Source organism: Physella acuta, unplaced genomic scaffold, assembly GCF_028476545.2.
Source record: "Physella acuta isolate Inbredline_101_S28 unplaced genomic scaffold, ASM2847654v3 ptg001129l, whole genome shotgun sequence".
NCBI classification, from domain to species: Eukaryota; Metazoa; Mollusca; class Gastropoda; family Physidae; genus Physella; species Physella acuta.
In genome coordinates this window covers 337,667-355,501 of record NW_026732646.1, presented here as the reverse complement: position 1 = coordinate 355,501, position 17,835 = coordinate 337,667, and the positions used below count along the sequence as shown (strand labels likewise).

The 17,835-nt window shown below is 35.1% G+C and overlaps 1 protein-coding gene and 1 pseudogene across 1 annotated transcript; both read right to left on the bottom strand.

The window, feature by feature from the left end:
* Window positions 1–10,851: 10,851 nt before the first annotated feature.
* On the bottom strand, window positions 10,852–12,316 carry LOC131956132 (uncharacterized). Its single transcript, XM_059320555.1, has one exon. It carries the CDS (start codon window positions 12,314–12,316, stop codon window positions 11,741–11,743), a length of 576 nt encoding a protein of 191 aa, XP_059176538.1. The 3' UTR covers window positions 10,852–11,740.
* Window positions 12,317–13,769: 1,453 nt separating this feature from the next.
* Window positions 13,770–15,005, bottom strand: LOC131956123 (uncharacterized; annotated as a pseudogene).
* Window positions 15,006–17,835: the final 2,830 nt, after the last annotated feature.

Sequence of the window (17,835 nt, the reverse complement as noted above, 5' to 3'; positions counted from 1 at the left end):
CAGCCTTTGTAGTGTGTTCCGTACTGAATTGAAATCATCTAACTTACGATACACTCGACTACTCGATATACTCTACTACATTCACAACACATATCAAACTTCGATACCTAAACATAACTAGACTCAATGCTCCAGAATTACGACACCAACTTGTTTAACTTCACCAAGCTCTACAAACAGTACTCCAAATCAACAACGATTTCACTGGACCTACTACTACACTTAGACAGTCAATATAATTCGATACCTATTACCACAAGAATCAATGCTCCCGAACTCCAGAACTACGATACTTCATCCCCTGCATTCTCATTTCACTATTACCAATCAAATTCCATCAGACCTTCAACTACAAAACAGCCGAATAAAAATTATGACACTTTAACACTTTGATACTTTATACCTATGAAACCATATCAGCAACAGCCTTCCGCCGTTACTCCCAAATCTAAACGATTCATCAAAACTTGCCAAACAAGTACAATACTTTGAACACCCCATCATTACAAAACTCTGTACACCAGAAAAGATTTCTAATTCAAAGTCAGAGAAAACGAGACTTACAAGCCCTATTAAAATTAGATAACTTTTTGAAATGTTCGAAATTTAAACTGCGAACTTATTTAATCGTTTTCTACATCCATTATGTGAGAACAAATTAAAAAGGCAAAGTGATTGGTAAAAAGCACCCGACCTTTCCAAATTAGGGAGGTGGGGTTGCATTTTCACCATCGCGAATAAATATAGGCCTATAGACATAATTTTGGGGTGGGGGGATTGATAGTTCGTCCTGGGTGCCGAAATAGATCGCTACTCCTTTATAAAAGTTATTAATTATTAGGTACTTTTTGATAATAGCGATTAAACATTTTGCGCCCCCCCCCCCTAGGGATGGCGCCCAAGGCGACCGCCTAGTTCGCCTTATAGGTAGCGCTGGCCCTGCTTTTAACTATGGACAGCAACTGCTTTATCTACTGACGGTACTTATAAGTACCACTTCAATTAAGTGCCTGTATTATTTTTAATTTAATACGAATTTTAAAAATTATTGATGTATTTAATAGTATTATCTCCCCTGAGTCGCCGGTAGTCGGAGGTATCAATGTTTTTTTGAAAATTACTGGTGTGGCGCTTTTTCAATGTCTTGCTATATCGGTAGTTCACAATTTTTTTGTACATTTCTCACACACGTTCCTGATTTCCCTTCGTTTTACCTTATTTTTCAAGTTTTCAACCCCAAATATTTTTTATTGGCACCTTCAATAGTCAGGCAAACGCATTTAACTTCTAGTTATACAATTTTAATCAAATTGTCTTTGTATTAGATCGATGTTTACAAGTGGACTTATAAGTACCGTCAGGGCACACGGTCATTTTTTTTTAGGATTTTTAGAAAATGGCAGATTTGTTAGGTGGAGTTACATAAATATTGTCTTGATAATTAATTATCGAAATGTACTCAAAAAATGATATTTACACATTTATAAGAAGGTTTGCATATGGTTTACCTAAGAAATATTGTAATTACATGTTAATTTCTAGTAGTAAAAAAATAACAAGAATAAAGGTATCAGTTGCAGGCTCGTTTACAAGGTTTAGTATACTTCATTTGTATACCAAAGCCTAGTTCTAGTTGTAAGATTTAATTTGTTAGTTATATTTACTGCAATAAACTGTCTTGCGTACAATAACTAGCATTTACATAATGTATACCTGTAGACTAGTAATATTCCATACTTCTGCATATAGTATAGATCTATAAGGTAAATTTTAATCAGTAAACAGAAAAGAGTAATCCGCTACTTCTTCCAAAACACATTGAGCTCACTTCTATTTATGAACTTTGCACTGTGGTGTAGACTTGTCATAACATTCTAGTAGCCTACAATTATACTAGTATTACTAGTTGTTGTGTGCTGAATGACTAGGCTTTTGTTTGTTTATGCGGCTCATTGTACTAGTTATTGGAAGCTTCCAGCAAAAGCATATTCATTCCGGCAACCGTTGCTACACCAGAAAGACCACAGACAAGATTGAGGGAGCATGACATGTCGACTACTTTTGCTGTGTTTGAGGTCTAAGATGTGTTCTGATAGAAAATCCAGTAAAAATCGTACTCAAAATATACTTTTGTGCTGTATTTATGTGTGAAAATTACACAAAGTGATTGTTATAATGATTGCCATGTTATTAGTTAATAAATTGTATCGTTTGTTCCTGTTTTGTAAAAAAAAATTTTTTGACAAAAAAACGTCCTAGATTACTGACGGTACTTATAAGTACCAATATCTGTTTGGGCCATTAAAAATTTATGAAACGAAATTTCCTTCGACATATGCTTTGAATGTGCCAATAGCAATATAGTAACACATTGTTTAAGTAAAAATATCATTCAGAACATAATTCCGTAAATAAAGGGCTAGGAGAGACAACTCCAAAATCAAACAACTGCTACCTTGTTGTTGGTTCTTGCTTGTACAGAAAGAAAAGCAGGTTGAAATCGGAATTAATGGCCTATATAGCGAATAACATTTGGACACATGATAGTGATACCTTCCAATTTTTTGAACGATGAAGGCCTGCGTTAAGCATGTGGCCTGGAAATATACGACGATAGGACTGAATGATTGAAGCGTTTCCCACTGTATAGCCTGGACCATCAAGGTGATCAGACAATTTCGGTTCTTTCCTGAGCTCTAATTGCTGCCATACCATGGTTGCCAAAGCTAGTGTTTCTAAACGATGTTCTTGTTAAAACTTCTGCGGCCAGGATTATGATATACTGCTTAAAGTTTAGCGGAGATAGTGTACATTTTAGTCTCTCGTTATTTTCACTCCCCTTATTCCCCCCCCCCCCCCCCCCCAAACTCTTAATAAAACCATTGATTCATTCAGATCGAATAATCGAATACAGCGATGTTATCATAGGGAACATTTTTATAACGTCAACACGATGGGAGGGGGAGTGTGGGAGGTTGTTCCAGGCATCTCTTCGGGATGGGGGGGGGGGATATTAGTCCGCCTCTTCCCCCCCCCCTCGAAAATTTTAAGCCGGGGGGAGGTGGGGGGAATTGTATGTGAATATCTACACGTTTAAAGTCAAATAATTAAACTAGTACACAACTGTTGGTGTGATCTTCGGCAACACTGTTTGTTGTGGTCAGTATTTAACACTTGACATTACTTAGTACTTTGTTCAGAACTTGGTAGAGGGCAACATCATGCATACTTGAACATCTAAAACAATGTTCAGATGACCTTGATCTACAGGCGGACCCAAACCTCGCACGCGCCTGTTGTAGTCACGTGAACACATACACATCTACAGCCCTTCAAATGACCTTGACCTACAGGGGGCTCAAACCTCGCACGCGCTGTTGTACTCATGTGAGCACTGACACATCTACAGCCCTTCAAATGACCTTGACCTTCCTCAAACCTCGCACGCGCCTCTTGTACTCACGTGAGCACTGACACACCTACAGCCCTTCAAATGACCTTGACCTACAGGGGGACTCAAACCTCGGACGCGCCTGATGTAGTCACGTGAGCCGTTCAGATGACCTTGACCTCCTCAAACCTCGCACGCGCCTGTTGACTCATCTGGGCACATACACATCTACAGCCCTTCAGATGACCTTCACCTTCCTCAAACCTCGCATGCTGTACTCATGTGAGCACACACACAACCACGGCCCTTCAGATGACCTTGACCTACATGGGGACTCAAACCTCGCATGTTTTACTCATGTGAGCACACACACAACCACGGCCCAGGACGTGAACGCTAGCGACGCGTGAAGGGCAAACATATTTTACCTCCCCCATAATCCTCTTACACAGGTGGCGCTTGGGAAAGGTAAATCCCCCCACGGTGAGAGGATCAATCTTCATTGATGAATACTTACACAGCATGCGAGGAGACAATGGCTTTAGCGACTTAGTGGGGGGGGGGGGGGGGCGTCTGGAAGTATTATTTTTTAAATCTGGAAAGATAATTAGGTTAATTAAAAAAAAAAGGAACAAAGAGTGTGATAGATTTTATTTCACGTAAACAAGGGTTTGAAGTAAAATTCAATTCTTCAGTAGTGCATATCTAAACGTACAATTTCGCTAAAAAAACTTTTTTTTTAAGTATGTGTATTGTTCTTTTCTTAGCTGGGAATTTGATGGCATTTAAATAGAATATGGAGTTATAAAAACACATCTTCCTTCTAAGTCACATTCTTATTCATACACAGTACCTTATACCGTGCTTAAAACCTTATTAACACACCATACTAACACCTTAGATCACACACCACGCCCATACACTTATTCATGCACCATACATTACATCCTTATTTATACATCGTAACCTCACCTTTACTTAAACACCACGCCCACACCCTTATTCATACACCTTAAAAACACCCATATTTTTATATCATACCCACATACTTACTCATATATCATACCTACACATTAATTCATACACCGTAAATGCACACTTTTTATATTATTTTTTTTACACCAACCGGCATCCTCATATATAGGCCTACACCATAACCAAACACATATCCATACACGGTACCCTAATTCAAACAACCACACCCCACCCACACCCTAAAGCACACACCACAACCTCACCCTTATTCGAACAACCACACGTAATGCACAACCCACATTTGGGCTATACATGATTTTAAATTCATATCTTTCCACCCACATACATACATTGTTTATAAAGAACACACAGCCACACCCCAATTAATTATCATTAAAAGTTCCCATATCCCAGAATAGAAACCACTGAACTGTATGAGCACAAATGTTTTCTACCCCCCCCCCCCCCCTCTTCAATAACATCATATAGGTGTGATGTACCAATATAACCCATGCAATAATGTGATTGCATTTCATCCAGCCGATTGTCTCAAGTTAAAAGTCTAGTCCTCCCCCCCCCCCCTCCCTATGAGTTAAGTAAATGAAAATTTATTTGCGTGGGAATGCTAAAAGAAAAATAACATTAGCACATCCCTCCGACTCAAATGTCAGATCAAATGGGCGGAGTTAAGCAGGATAATCACACGTATTTGATTGCATGCTTAATTAAATTAATTAGATGTAGAAGTCGAAAGTATTTATAGGACACATCGCTGAACAGGGTTTATCAGGATAAAAAAGCTCTTCGCAACATGCAAGCTAATACTGCTAAAACAACAACATACAAGCACATACTGGTAAAACAACAACATACAAGCACATACTGGCAAAACAGCAACATATAAGCACATAATGGCAAAACAACAACATATAAGCACATACTGGCAAAACAACAACATACAAGCACATACTGGCAAAACAACAACATATTAGCTAATACTGGCAAAACAACAACATATTAGCTAATACTGGCAAAACAACAACATATAAGCACATACTGGCAAAACAACAACATATTAGCCCATACTGGCAAAACAACAACATATTAGCACATACTGGCAAAACAACAACATATAAGCACATACTGGCAAAACAACAACATATAAGCACATACTGGCAAAATAACAACATATTAGCTAATACTGGCAAAACAACAACATATAAGCACATACTGGCAAAACAACAACATATTAGCCCATACTGGCAAAACAACAACATATTAGCACATACTGGCAAAACAACAACATATAAGCACATACTGGCAAAACAACAACATATAAGCACATACTGGCAAAACAACAACATATAAGCACATACTGGCAAAACAACAAGATATAAGCACGTACTGATTTGTCAGCGACACAACAACTTTAAAACAAAATTGAATAAGAAAATGGTTCAGACCTCTGAGTTTAGTAGACAAAATAATTCGAGATTCAACCAGTGTTTCTTCGTGGGAATGCCCCTACCCAAATATACTTAGACTCGTGTCCCTCCCCCCCCCCCTCCACGGAAAATATAGTCCGAATTTTCAAGCACCCCCCCTACCTCCCTTCCCCCCCCCCCCCCCCCCCCCCATATGCTGAAAAAAAGTTCTGAAAGAAACACAGGACTAAACATACCTATACCTATCGTGACAGAAACTTTGTGGTTGATAAACACACGCGAAAATCAATTTTTTTCCATTAGTTGTCTTGTAAAGTAGACGATGTTACGGATGAAATTTGTTGGGATGATATCGTTTGAGAAAAATTGGTCAAGAAATATTTTCTTAGAAATAAAGTGTTCGGAATATTTTGTTGGCGTCTGCAATTTTCCTTTCTAAAATAATGTGTCCTTAACCAACCATTCAAAATATGTTGGTCCACTTTTTTTTTTTCACTAAAAGGGTGTAACTAAAAATGTAAACACCAAAATAATTTGGTCCACAATTTTTTTTCTTTAAGTTTAGAACCAAGTCCTCTTCTTTGTATAAGTTACGGAGACGCTCAGGATGCTGATTCAATTAAGGTAGCATGGCATTTTTTTTGTCTTGTATAAATTTCCATTCAAACAGTTTAGAAATACAAAGAACACCGAATGTTAAAAAAAAGGAGTCAAGAGATGCGAAAAAATAAAAAAAATAAAAAAAAAGATGAAAATTTCAGAAAAAAAATCTAGGAAGAAATTGACAACAATTTGTGAATATTGGGCTTTTTAAATTTAGGGGTGTGTTCCTTGTTACTGGATCAGCGTGGGGTTATTCCACGTGATTACATTATTTTGTTTACTGTGGGAGGCTATTAACCAGAAGGGTATGGAGCAGGGGTCGGCAACCTTTTGATACGCAAGAGCCAAAAGTTACTATTTACAAAATTTCCCAGCTTTTAAAGAGCCACAACATTTTTATTTCAATATTTTGGTATTTTATTAGGATTGAGTAAAGAAATTTGATTTATTATTTAAAATAAATAGCTTTAAATATGATATAATATTTATTCATATAAAAACATAGACATGTTTCGCCAGAATAGTAAAATTAGTAATCAAATAATATGATTCTAGGACTATCTCAATCCACTTTAGAAGCTGTTAATTTCTATTTTATTTTTTTCTTTACGGATATCACCTGCTCAGGAGGTGTCTCTCATTAACTAGGCAGGCCTCAACACGGCAAATGCTGACAAACTGGCTTGGATATCGGTTTGAATATCTTGCATCGTACGCTTCTGTCCTTTGGTTCTCACAAGGCTTATCTTCCATCCCACTGAACGCAGGGTAAAGTCGTACCCCATCGTCCAGTAAAATGAATTTATATAACTATAAGCTGGAGAGCCGCTATATTATATTGAAGCCTCGATTAGAAAAAAAAATTTAAATATTTTTTTTCTTTATTTTTTTAATACTTTAATTAATGTGCAATAATTTAAAGCGAGTACATTAGAAAATTTTTAGCATAAACAAGTATCTGTAACTATTGTGCTCAGCGGTTGAAAAATGGTTAATTCTTTTATTTGATATAGCTTTGGGGTTTTTCCTTTAATGTCTACAATATTTGTTTGCTACTAATAATACATCTTTGTAAAGTATTATTTCTAATGTCAACGCATAAGCAAACATAAACTAAAATTGTTAATGTTTTTTTGTAAAAACATAGGTGTTGTTTACCTCTATGCAAATAGCAGCTATCACGCAACATATTTTATAGCTTATTTTGTATAATGCCTCCCTTTAGTAATACTGGCAGTACTTACCTCCCTTTATTTATGTTCAATCCGTGTGGCACTAATTAAGGACGAGCACGAAAGCAGAGCTAATTAATGTGATTGTGTCTAGACCTTGGTTTAACCAAGAAAGAGGGGGGGGGGATTAGTCTGAGTGGCCATATTGAAACATCTGCGTCATCTGTGAGAGACCTGGCCGGGTAGGAAATTGGTTACCTGGATGTCAATGTCAGGTAGATAAGTGTCACACAGCGCGATAGATATGACGTCAGTGACATTTTATAAATACCAGTAGCATAACAATTAAACCTGTAGTCAATTTTGTGTTTGTTGTCTTAAAATACGGAAGCGTTAAGTATCTAACCGTCTTTAATGAATAAGTTATGTTTATAATCAATGTGAATGTCAAGTAATGTTATTAAAATTACTGTAAGATTTTCGTCTTATTTATTTTTACTCGGATGATGATATGCGCCTAGAGGAGAAAAGTAAAAGCTAGAGGGAAACAATGGGGTAACGTCAAACGCAACTTGAGTTCTAGAAATTCTGTGGCCGTAAATTCGAGCCGTTTTTTTATTATCGAGAGGAAAAAATAATGCCAATTTCAAAACAAACAAAAAATCTAGGAAGAAATGGAACATTTGTGAATATGTGGTTTTTATTTAGGGGGTGTGTTCCTTGTTGCTTGATCAGCGTGGGGTTATTCCACTTGTGTACATTTTTAGCGCAATTTCCATTCTGGAGAATTGCGTTTATTAACTCGTCATTTCTGGGAATGTATGGATGGATGAATGTATGGATGTATGAATGTGTGTCCGGGCTTTAAGTCGTATCTCCTCCTCAACGAAGCAATATCGATGACTAGTTACAAAAGCAATTACGTTAAGCAAGTTACGAGGATGAACATAGGCCATAAAAATTCCGGGTTTCTTTCATGGATTTCCCGAAAAAGCCAAAAAACCTCGAAAAAATTCAGTTTTTGGCCCATATCTCGGCAACCAGACCACTTAGCGACTTGAAACATGTACCAATCGATTCCTGCCATAATTTAGAACAATATTGCCGAAGAAAGTTTTCAAACATATCCTTTCGTTCGGTCACAAAAATTTTTTTGAATTAATTAAAATTTGGACCGAATTAGTAGGCATGTTTTTCCAACCACACCACACGCGTCATCACGTTCAATAGCTGCGCCATCACGTTCAATGGCTGCGACATCACGTTCGGTAGCTAGGCGCGCAATGGTTTTTAGTCATGTTACTCTATTGTAAATAAAACATGTAAAATACTGAAACAAAATTAATAAAAAACGTTTTAATAACTAACCAATGGTTTTACTAACCCTGCTCTTGATTTACGCTACGACAGAGCTATTTTTAGATAACATAAGGAAATTGCGCTAAAATTGTCACTAGACTTTTTTTAATTACTTGTTTTGTTTACTGTGGGAGGCTGTTAGCCAGATGGGTATGGAGTCTAAAAGACACTGAGATATAATAACAACCATGGTTAATAATTATATGGAAAACCTCGATTAGAATATTTTTAGATCAATGAAGCCGACTTTGAGTTAATAAAAGTCATTTAGAAGGTAAATTATTTTATTTAATAAAACTTTGGGGTTTTCGTTTAATGTCTACACTATTTGTTTGCTACTAATAATACATCTTTGTAAAGTATTATTTCTACTGTCAACGCATGAACAAACATTAACTAAAATTGTTTATGTTTTTGTAAAAAAATAGGTGTTGTTTACATCTATGCAAATAGCAGCCATCATGCAACAAATTTTATATCTTATTTTATTTGATTACTTTCCTTTAGTAGTACCAGCAGTACTTACCTCCCTTTATTTAAGTTCAATCCGTGTGGCACTAATTAAGGACGAGCACGAAAGCAGAGCTAATTAATGTGATTGTGTCTAGACCTTGGTTTAACCAAGAAAGGGGGGGGGGGATTAGTCTGAGTGGCCATATTGAAACATCTGCGTCATCTGTGAGAGACCTGGCCAGGTAGGAAATTGGTTACCTGGATGTCAATGTCAGGTAGATAAGTGTCACACAGCGCGACAGATATGACGTCAGTGACATTTGTATAAATACCAGTAGCATAACAATTAAATCTGTAATCAATTATGTGTTTGTTGTCTTACAATACGGAAGCGTTAAGTATCTAACTGTCTTTAATGAACCAGTTATGTTTATAATCAATGTGAATGTCAAGTAATGTTATTAAAATTACTGTAAGATTTTCGTCTTAGTTTTTTTTTTACTCGGATGATGATATGCGCCTAGAGGAGTAAAGTAAAAGCTAGAGGGAAACAATGGGGTAACGTCAAACGCAACTTGAGTGCTAGAAATTCTGTGGCCGTAAATTCGAGCAATTTTTTTATTATTATCGAGAAGGAAAAAATAATGAAAATTTCAAAAAAAAAAAAAAATCGAGGAAGAAATGGACCATTTGTGAACATAAGGTTTTTATTTAGTGGGTGTGTTCCTTGTTGCCTGATCAGCGTGGGGTTATTTCTTGTGATTACATTATTTTGTTTACTGTGGGAGGTTGTTGGCCAGAACGATATGGAGTATAGGGCTTGTAAGTCTACGGTCTCGAAATCTACTAGCTGGCAAGAACTAGAGCGAGAAGTTGTGACCTACTTACAAGCCCTATAAGAGACAATGAGATATAATAACAACCACGTATAATAATTATATCGAATCACTGTTTAGAATTTTTTTTTTTTTTTTTTTAATGAAAAGTTTTCATTTAGAAAATATTTATTTTCTTTTTTTTTTTTTTTTTTTTTTGGCATTTAAAAAAAATTGTGTTTATGTTTATAGTACAACGGTTAGCAATGTACAGTAAAATTTTAAAACATAACATTGAATTACATGAGTACTTGAGTAGATAAGATGTAGAATAGATAATTAAATCATATACAGACTTTAAAATCTATCACAACCTCTACTTCTACTTCTAACTTCTAAATTTAGAAAATATTTTTTTTTTTTTTTTTTTTTTTTTTTTTTGTTCAAATAACTTTTTACTGACTGCAAAAAAACATTGATAACACATGTTATAAGTATATGTCTACAAATTATACTCCCATTTATCATAAAAGGTATGACATTTTTTTTATATAATGAAGACATTGATACAAATAAGTTTGTCTGGTTCAGGGTTCCTAATCAAAGAACATCTGAGAGTAAAAAACATTAGGAAAAAAAACTCAAGAATAATTTATTTCTTTACAAAATTTGTTTGTTATAAAATATAATGAATAGAAATTTATCATCTTTTAACTTAAGTTTTTAAACTGTTTTCTCAGTAGTTAACAATCATAATTTCTGAATATTCATATGACTAAAACAAAATTTACACTTAAAGTACTTAATTTGACACCACATTTATATTTTTTGGAGCACAAGTATCATTTAAATAATACTTTTAACTATTTTATTAAAACTAGTGTAAACTTAGGAATGCCAGAAAACAATTTTGAAAAAGGAAAACAGAGCATAAGGAATGTTATCTTGACTTTTATGATGAAAACATGTACCACACGACAAAATTTTGAATGTGTGAACTACAGTACTAGAATTCACTAAACATTGATGTATTAAATTTTGTTTACTCAAGGAACATTAAGAAAAACCTATCCTGAAATTCTTGAATCTCAAATAAAAGTATTCTAGCACAGATAAAAATCTAAAAAGTATACATTGTAGGATGCCATTTTCTTATTAAAATGTATTTCTTCTAATGAAAATAAACTGATAGTTCTATTACAGTGGCCAGTTTAAAAAGAAAAAACATTTTAAACATGTTTTTAAAACAATCTACTGTACATTCACTATTTGCATGAGATTCTGCATTATCACCACTCATAAAACCTCAAAAGCTGCAGTTCAGGATACTTTTAGGTAACTGTCATATACTCTACATACTCCGAAGCAGAATTATAAATTTAAAAAGAAAATTCAAAACAAGGCCACTCTATTACAAAATAACAGAAGATTTTTTTTTACAACGGTGGGGGAGGGAGGTGTTAATATTATCATGGTTTTTAAATATTTATTTACAAGTTCAAATAAGGTTAGAGCTGAGAGACAGAATCAATATAAACTTGTTTTTTTCATGATCCTCAAAAACTCTTCTTGGTTGATCTCACCATCACCATCTCTGTCTGCCTCATCAATCATTTCCTGAAGCTCTTCGTCTGTCATGTTTTCTCCTAATTCCTTTGCCACCCTCTTGAGATTGCGGAAAGAAATTTTACCAGTTTCATCATCATCAAATAAACGGAATGCCTTCATAATTTCTTCCCTTGAGTCTTTCTCACACATTTTGTGGGTCATTAATGTCAAAAAGTCATTAAAGTCTATTGTACCTGTACATTCTTTATCTATTTCTGCTATTAACTTTTTGATTTCTTCTTTTTTGGGCTCAAAGCCTAAAGCCCTCATGGCAACCTTAAGTTCTTTTGCATCAATTGTTCCTGAGCCATCTGCATCAAAGAGATCAAATGCTTCTCTGATCTCTTGCTTTTGTTCCTCTGTTAGTTCAGGCTTTGGGCCTGTTTTTTTGCGGCCACCGCCAGCTAAGGTGGTTTTCTTGAAATTGGACATGGCAGAGTATTTCTGATTTTGGACGTGCTGCCACCTGCCTGTTTGTTGATCTTCGAAACGCATTGACTCGTCACTAGACTTTTTTTAATTACTTGTTTTGTTTACTGTGGGAGGCTGTTAGCCAGATGGGTATGGAGTCTAAAAGACACTGAGATATAATAACAACCATGGTTAATAATTATATGGAAAACCTCGATTAGAATATTTTTAGATCAATGAAGCCGACTTTGAGTATATTTAGAGTAAAGAAACCGATTCCGACGAGCTGTGAATAGTAAAGAAGGTAAATTCTTTAATTTAATAAAGCTTTGGGGTTTTTCCATTAATGTCTACACTATTTGTTTGCTACTAAAAATACATCTTTGTGAAGTAGTATTTCTACTGTCAACGCATAAACGAACATTAACTAAAATTGTTTGTTTTTTATAAAAAAAAAAAAATAGGTGTTGCAAATAGCAGCAAATAGCAGCCATCATGCAACACATTTTACAGCTTAGTTTATGATGACCTCCCTTTAGTGATACTCTCAGTACTTACCTCCCTTTATTTATGTTCAATCCGTGTGACACTAATTAAAGATATGCACGAAAGCAGAGCTAATTAATGTGATTGTGTTTATACCTTGGTTTAACCAAGAAGGGGGGGGGTATTTAGTCTGAGTGGCCATATTAATACACGTGCGTCATCTGTGAGAGACCTGGCCAGGTAGGAAATTGGTTACCTGGATGTCAATGTCAGGTAGATAAGTGTCACACAGCGCGAGAGATATGACGTCAGTGACATTTTTATAAATACCAGTAGCATAATATTTTAACCTGTAGCCAATTTTGTGCTTTTTGTTTTAAAATACGGAAGCGTTAAGTATCTTACTGTCTTTAATGAACCAGTTATGTTTATAATAAATGTGAATGTCGAGTAATGTTATTAAAATTACTGTAAGATTTTCGTCTTATTTTTTTTTTACTCGGATGATGATATGCGCCTAGAGGAGAAAAGTAAAAGCTAGAGGGAAACAATGGGGTAACGTCAAACGCAACTTGAGTTCTAGAAATTCTGTGGCCGTAAATTCGAGCCGGTTTTTTTTTTAATTATTGAGAGGAAAAAAAAAAAGAAAATTTCCAAAAAAAAATCGAGGAAGAAATGGACCATTTGTGAACATATGGTTTTTAGTTAGGGGGTGTGTTCCTTGTTGCCTGATCGGTGTGGGGTTATTTCACGTGATTACATTATTTTGTTTACTGTGGGAGGTTGTTGGCCAGAAGGATATGGAGTATAGGGCTTGTAAGTCTACGGTCTCGAAATCTACTACCTGGCAAGAACTAGAGCGGGAAGTTGTGACCTACATACAAGCCCTATAAGAGACAATGAGATATAATAACAACCACATATAATAATTATATCGAAACACTGTTTAGAAAATATTTTTTTTTTTTTAAATTTTATTTTTTTTTAAATGAAAAGTTTTCATTTAGAAATTTTTTTTTTCTTTTTTATTTAGAAAATATTTTTTTTTTTTTGTATGTATATTTATTGAATAAAAACAATTTCTGCAAACAGGTGTTATTGGTCCATGTCTTCTTCCCCAGAGCTTTCAATTTCAAAAGGTTCCATTTTATCCTAATTTTCCTCTGGTTCTGGACCTAGTTCTTTCAATAGTTCATCCATATGTCCAAGTAATGCAGCGTTATCATATTTTATTTTAGCATAAACCTCTTTGCCTTTTTCCAAATAGTGTCTAGCATTACTGTAATATTCTGTTCCTTGCAGATAATTAGCCCATCCTATCAGGTACCACACATCTGGTACTTCATCATCTTCATCAAGCAATGTTTCTAGGACATCTGTAGCCAACTTATACTCTTCAACTTCAATAAGAATTTTACCACATTGTAGCCTTGTACTGAAGGATAGAGGACACAGTTCAACAGGATCAAAATCTTCATCATTTACAGCATCAGTATCTGCTTTCAAAAATTTAGGAAGCCACAGGGATACACTTTTCTTCATAACTTCTTTTGCTTCTTCTTTTTCATCCTTTGACAAAAGATAATTTGCTTTGAGCTGGAGAGCTTCTGGGCTATCTGGATCAGAGGCCAAAGCTTTTTCAACAAATTCTTTACATTTTTCTTCTGCAGAATCATCAAAACAACAATCCGTAAGGTAAATTTCTGCTATTGCACAATAAGCACTTGCGATATCTTTGTCACTTGCCGGTCTGGTATCAGCACAAACAGCTGCAGCCTCTTGAGCAGCTTTCTTATCTTTTTCTTGGATCATAATTTCAATTCCTTTTTTATAGCAATCAACTGCATTAGATCCCTCCATCAGTTGACCCATGGTCATGTACTTTGAAAACCCGGTGTTAGGAGAAAGTTCTATTGCTCGACCAAGACAATGTTTTGCTGCTTCCAGATTTCCAAGTTCAATGAGCAAAGAAGCAGAAGTTTCTAATGCCCTAAGATTGTCAGGTTCTTGCTCTAATGCACGTTGACAAAATTTCTGAGCTAGTTCATAGTTGAATTCATCAATTAGCTGTTCTGCCTTAGTAATTAATTTGTCTACTTTTTGGTTTGTCTTTGGCTCTCATCTTGAACAGCTTTAGAATTCTTTTTGATATTTTTTGGTTTCTTACTTTGTTTACTCTTAATTATTTTCCTTCCCATTATGCCAGTCGAAGCAGATAGTCGGTCTTTATTTGCGTTTTCTCTTTGATGATCATAGTCAACTTCTAAGTACAGCTTCTCAAAACCATGTTGTCTTTAGAAAATATTTAGAGTAAAGAAACGGAGTCCGACCAGCTGTCAATTAATATAGAGAGTAAATTCTTTAATTTAATAAAGCTTTGGGGTTTTTCCTTTAATGTCTACACTATTTGTTTGCTACTAAAAATACATATTTGTGAAGTAGTATTTCTACTGTCAAAGCATAAACAAACATTAACTAAAATTGTTAATTTTGTTTTTGTAAAAAAAAATAGGTGTTGTTTACCTCTACGCAAATAGCAGCCATCATGCAACACATTTTACAGCTTATTTTATGATGACCTCCCTTCAGTGATACTCTCAGTACTTACCTCCCTTTATTTATGTTCAATCCGTGTGACACTAATTAAAGATATGCACGAAAGCAGAGCTAATTAATGTGATTGTGTTTATACCTTGGTTTAACCAAGAAAGAGGGGGGGGGATTAGTCTGAGTGGCCATATTGAAACATCTGCGTCATCTGTGAGAGACCTGGCCAGGTAGGAAATTGGTTAGCTGGATGTCAATGTCAGGTAGATAAGTGTCACAAAGCGCGAGAGATATGACGTCAGTGACATTTTATAAATACCAGTAGCATAATATTTTAACCTGTAGTTAAATTTGTGTTTGTTGTTTTAAAATACGGAAGCGTTAAGTATCGAACTGTCTTTAATGAACCAGTTATGTTTATAATCAATGTGAATGTCGAGCAATGTTATTAAAATTATTGTAAGATTTTCGTCTTAATTTTTTTTTCACTCGGATGATGATATGCGCCTAGAGGAGTAAAGTAAAAGCTAGAGGGAAACAATGGGGCACCGACAAACGCAACTTGAGTTCTAGAAATTCTGTGGCCGTAAATTAGAGCCGTTTTGTTTTATCGAGAGGAAAAAATAATGCCAATTTCATAACAAAAAAAAATCGAGGAAGAAATGGACCATTTGTGAACATGTGTTTTTATTTAGGGGGTGTGTTCCTTGTTGCCTGATCAGCGTGGGGTTATTCCACGTGTCTACATTTTTTTGTTTACTGTGGGAGGCTTTTAGCCAAATGGGTATTGAGTCTAAGAGACACTGAGATATAATTACAACATCGGTTAATAATTTTTTTTTTTTTTTAATGCTTTTATTTGCAATTAAAACAAGTACATCAACATCACATTTTTTACATAGTTTCAAATGAAAACGAAAGGTTTTGAACATGTACATAATGAATATTTACATGATGTCATGTATATGATTATAAAAAAAATTGCAAAGGATGACAGTAAAAGGGGTGAAGGTCAAATAAAAGTGTCAGAAGTCTGTGTGGGGAGTGGAAAGGATATTTTTCAGAGAGGGTCAATGGGACAGTGGAGCATTTTCTATGTAGGGAAACAAATTAAGTTGACTAGTTAAAAGAGTGTTTTTTTTATGTACTGGTCGCATTGAGTTTTCAAAAGGTTGCTGTGTAAAAAATGAGGGGAAAGAAACAAGATTTAGAACTTTAAAAAAGTAAATGAATAGATATTCGAAATTGATGTTGGGGTGGGTGGTGGGGTCGGTGGAACAGTTAAAGGGAAAGTGGGGTTTTCGTGTCTGAGGGTAAGTGGATAGAGGGGGAGAGGGGGGAGAGGGTAGATGTGTCTGACGAGGCGTGGAGAGGGTTAATAATTATATGGAATACCTCGATTAGAACATTTTTAGATTACAAAAATCATCGTTGTGACACAGGACCAATTTAGAAGGTAAATTATTTTATTTAATACAGCTTTGGGGTTTTTACTTTAATGTCTACACTATTTGTTTGCTGCTAAAAATATATCTTTGTAAAGTATTATTTCTACTGTCAACGCATGAAAAAACATTGATTAAATTGTTCATGTTTTTTTAGTAAACCATAGATGTTGTTTACTTCTATGCAAATAGCAGCCATCATGCAACACATTTTATAGCTTACCTTATATGATTACCCCCCTTTCGTAATACTGTCAGTACTTACCTCCCTTTGTTTATGTTCAATCCGTGTGGCACTATTTAAGGACGAGCACGAAAGCAGAGCTAATTAATGTGATTGTGTCTAGACCTTGGTGAAACCAAGAAAGAGGGGGGAGATTAGTCTGAGTGGCCATATGGAAACATCTGCGTCATCTGTGACAGACCTGGCCAGGTAGGAAATTGGTTACCTGGATGTCAATGTCAGGTAGATAAGTGTCACACAGCGCGAGAGATATGACGTCAGTGACATTTTATAAATACCACCAGCATTTAACCGTCTTTAATGAACCAGTAATGTTTATAATCAATGTGAATGTTGAGTTATGTTATTAAAAAAAGTCGTAAGGTGTTTGTCTTCTTTTCTTACTTTGTGATGATATGCACAATGAGAGGAAAATAAAAGTAATAGGTAATCAATGGGGTTGAGTGCTAGAAATTCTGTGGCCGTGAATTCAAGATGTTTTTTTTATGATCGATAAGAAAACAAGATGTAGGCCTCTTTATGTTTGTTTAATTAACTCCAACACATCCATTTTTTAAAGTTTTAATTTAGAAGTAAATAACAACTACACATTTAACACTAGTATTTCAATTTATTTTTGTACTAGAATAGTATTGTAATCGTGTCTGTATGTGTGCGTCTGTATGTGTGTCCGTTAAATACACGATAACTAGCGTTTCAGTCAGGCGAACGAAATTATGAGCGGTTTCTGGTTTCTGAAGATCTACTTTACTCTATTTCCGGTTTATAAAAACCATCAAATTTCGAAAAATTATAAACTATCATTATTCTCATAAAGCAGAATACAGAAATTTAAGCTTCTCATAAAACAAGCAGTTTGTCACAAACTTCAAACACCACTG

Bases quoted from the DNA above. Each gene is read 5' to 3' on its own strand.
- LOC131956132 (XM_059320555.1), bottom strand. From the start codon at position 12,316: ATGCGTTTCGAAGATCAACAAACAGGCAGGTGGCAGCACGTCCAAAAT.